Below are 3,467 nucleotides of genomic sequence, written 5' to 3'. Positions count from 1 at the left end.
GAATTGTCCAGTTGGGCTTCATTCTTTGGGCTATTTGATTTGGAAATTCCCAAATTGGGCTTCATTCCTTGGGCTATTCGATTTGTGCTGCACTTTTAGTGTGTCAACGATTATCCCCCAATATGGCACAATTAATACCAATTATTAATCTTTGCCATATTTACTTTGTGTTTCCCAACAACATTTGAAATTCCCAAGAATTTCAATCATTATTTCCTTTCATAGCCTGAAAAAGTGCGACGCTACAAACCCTTATAAACCCCAAAGACACGCCATTTCATTGTACCACTAAATCACGCCTCATTATTTCGCGCTTCTTTCTCGCGCATACCACTGTTCATCTTCTTGTTTCTCTGCTACGTTTCTCAAGTAAACTTTAAAAAAATTGTATTTCGTCCTCAATAGCTGCTGCACAAACCCAATCTGACGACTCTTTTAGCTTCGAAGATTTCCAGAAAATCCTCACTCGGCCATATGTAAATCCGAACTTCCTTGCACCGGCCAATGCCGAACTTAATGAGTTCTTTTTGGGTCCTTCATTCAACAACGCTGAAGCCGTCAAACAAGTGGCGGTGGGCCAGCTCTTCCCTTGTACTCAAGGCCCTCCATTCCTGAACTCTTTGCCGCTGAGGCCGATTTGCGAAAAAAGGTATTCACACTTGGCCTAAATCCGATGTTGTTTTCCGTAGATGGCATGCTCGCCTTGTGGGCCATGGTCCTACCAAGGTAATTTTTGATCGTGCTAGGATTTCTGATTTATTAGAAATCTCTCTTCAACCCCCAATTTTTGACCCAACACTTTTTCCTATTACCTTAAGTTTTTGGTCTTCTAAATATAATACTTTTGTTTTCCCTCTTGGTCCCATGTCTATTACTTTAAGGGATGTTGGAGCCCTGATAAATCTTCCACCTTTGGGCGACACCATTTTTCCTGGTATTTTGATTTTCGATGTTGCCCCAAAATTTGACAAAAAACTCACTGAGTCCTATTCAAGCCTGCAAGGCTGTTATAATCACTCAAACGCTGAGCCTTCCCACGCTGAGCGTGTAGCTTTTCTTCAGATTTGACTTTGTAAATATATTCTGTGTGTGCCCAGTATAAAGTCTTCTATGAGCTATTTACCTATAACGCACGAATTGGCACGTGGTAGGCCTTTGAATTTGTGTTCCTTCTTTTTGGCTGCCCTCTATAGAGGCATGGCTTCTCTTCAATTTCAATTGAAGAATGGTGCATCTCCCAATGGCAGTGGGCCTCTTTAGTTCACTCAACTGTAGTTGAGAGCCTATTTTCCATCACTTGGTGCTCTATCCATGTCACTTCGTTCTGCTAGCTGCTATGGGCTAGCCATTGACCCATTGAGCCCTGTAAATATGTCTAGAAGGGATATTTTTTCATTTTTTTATACTTTAAATTCAATTCATTCCTTCTTTCCTTTTCCTGCTTATTTAATTCCAGATTATGTGCAACCTCCATCTACCCTGGACAGTGCGAGCACCTCTTTGCTCGTTTGGGTTCAGTTTTTAATTGGGAGGGAGTTGTTCCATGATATTTTAACCGGAACCAATGCCAAAGCTGGGGTTGAAATATATGTTCCCCAATTTTTTGCTCGCCAAATTGGTTTTGGCGAAACTTGGCCTGTTCCCTCTTATTATTCAAAAAATTTGATAGACCGCTTTCGTACCATTAATAAGGCAGAGGCACAAGTTATAGATGCTGGCAATATTCTTTTGATGAGTAACTTTTCATTAGCCCCCTTCAATCCTAACTGTGCCGTTCATCCCCTTTTTGAACAACTCTGGCCATCAGTGAAGCACAGATTGTTTGCAACTGATGCCAATCGTGCTTTCCATTCACTGGATTAGCCAAACATTCCTTCCACTTCTCCTATTTTGGTCACTCCTGTGTCCATTAGGAATCCTTCCTCCCCTGCTCGTGCTAAACAATCTGTTCGTCCCTCTACTTCTCTACCTGCCAAACCTACTGCAGCTAAGAGTGCCCCAAGCCGCAAACGGTCAGTTTCAACATCTCCCATTTTGGATTATGATGATGATGATGATGACACTCCTCTCATCGTCAGGAGAAAGGTAATTGATTTCTGTTTATTCACAAGCATACATTTCTATGTGCTAGTGGTTTTCTTGAATTTCTCAGAAAAGTTCAGCCTCTCCTTTGACGGCTTTGGTGTTGGCAGCTCCTGCTCCATCATCCTCTGCTGGAGCTGCTTCGTCCAAACCAGCTAATGAAATGACTACGCTTAAAGAGAAACCTTCAGTCTCGGAACCTTCATCACAACCAATGGACGAGCCACTTTCTTTCCAGGGCGCCAACCCCCCAAACGTCGAACCAGAAGGTAATACATTTTTTGATGTTTTACCTTTGCTTATGCTATTGGTTTCTGATTTGTTGCTTCTTTAATCATGCAGAGGCTCCTCTAGGTCTGTCCGTTGTGGCAGAGTCTTCTCGCCCAAATAAGGGAAAGTCTCCACAGGTGGTGGGGCCACAGGTGGTGGAGCCAACTGGTGATATGCCACCTCCCAAGATTGCTGATGAGGTAACCTTTTGCTTCACTTTTATTTTCACTTTGTTTATTGTAGTGAAAACCGTCAATGTTGGCATTTCTCTTTGCAGGATGCTGATGAGATTGTACGTTCCGTCCAGGACTTGTTCACTTCCTGGGAGCAAGTCAAGACGTCTTGCCTTACTTCAACTGGTCGTCCTTCTGCTTCTTCAAAGGAAGATATGAAGTTCCTCAAACAGTCGATATTTGAGTATGTATCTTTTATGGATATGGACATCGGTCAGGCTAGTGCTGCCAAACATAAGGATAAACTTGAGCATTTGAGTGCGAAGTTGGCGCAAGCACTGACACTTTCGTCGCTCAATATGTTTGCTGATTTTAAAGCGACGTTGAAAGTTGTCCACTCTGACATCCTCTCTTTGCTGGCCAAAAATGTTGAACTGAAGGCCAAGAGTACTCAATATCTTCGCGTTGCATCTGAAAGAGAGTCTTTGCTTCTGGAGATCAACAAAGTTGAGGATGAATTGAAAGAAATCTCTTCCGAAATTATGATTGAAGACTCTTTGATGACCAGTTTGGCTGCACAGATGAAGGAACTTCAAGCAAGGATGGATGACTGCAAGGCGAGAATGGCTGCTAAAAAGCGTAATGCTTCCTAAGGAATTGAGCGAACTAAGTCTTTGGTCGAGCAGTACAATTGAGCGAACCAAGCTTTGGTCGAGCAGTACAAGAAGCTGGAGGTTGATGATGATTTTGTAGCTGAATTGAATGTCGCTTCTTCTCAGCAGAGCGAGGATTGGGGGAGACTTAGGGAAAGAATTCGTTCGGTCTGGGGCGAATTGTAATTAAGACATCTAATACCTTAACTTTTCTTTTTGTAACTTCGTATTAACTTTCCTCTTGTAACCTCGTACTAATAGCCATTGCCAATTTTGAATGTAACAGCAG

General features: G+C 42.5%; 1 protein-coding gene across 1 annotated transcript in view; it reads left to right on the top strand.

Annotated features, from left to right (window-relative positions):
* The first annotated feature begins 2,245 nt into the window (after positions 1-2,245).
* Positions 2,246-3,467, top strand: part of LOC111372443 — an 8,204-nt gene continuing 6,982 nt past the window's right edge. Inside the window, exons 1-3 of the mRNA XM_022994800.1 lie at positions 2,246-2,351; positions 2,425-2,552; positions 2,630-2,711. Of these exons, the coding sequence (XP_022850568.1) occupies positions 2,246-2,351; positions 2,425-2,552; positions 2,630-2,711 (316 nt within the window). The remainder of the gene's footprint in view (positions 2,352-2,424; positions 2,553-2,629; positions 2,712-3,467) is intronic.

The sequence above is a fragment of the Olea europaea genome, chromosome 23 (genome assembly GCF_002742605.1).
Source record: "Olea europaea var. sylvestris chromosome 23, O_europaea_v1, whole genome shotgun sequence".
NCBI lineage: Eukaryota > Viridiplantae > Streptophyta > Magnoliopsida > Lamiales > Oleaceae > Olea > Olea europaea.
This window is presented reverse-complemented; position numbering and strand designations above follow the sequence as displayed.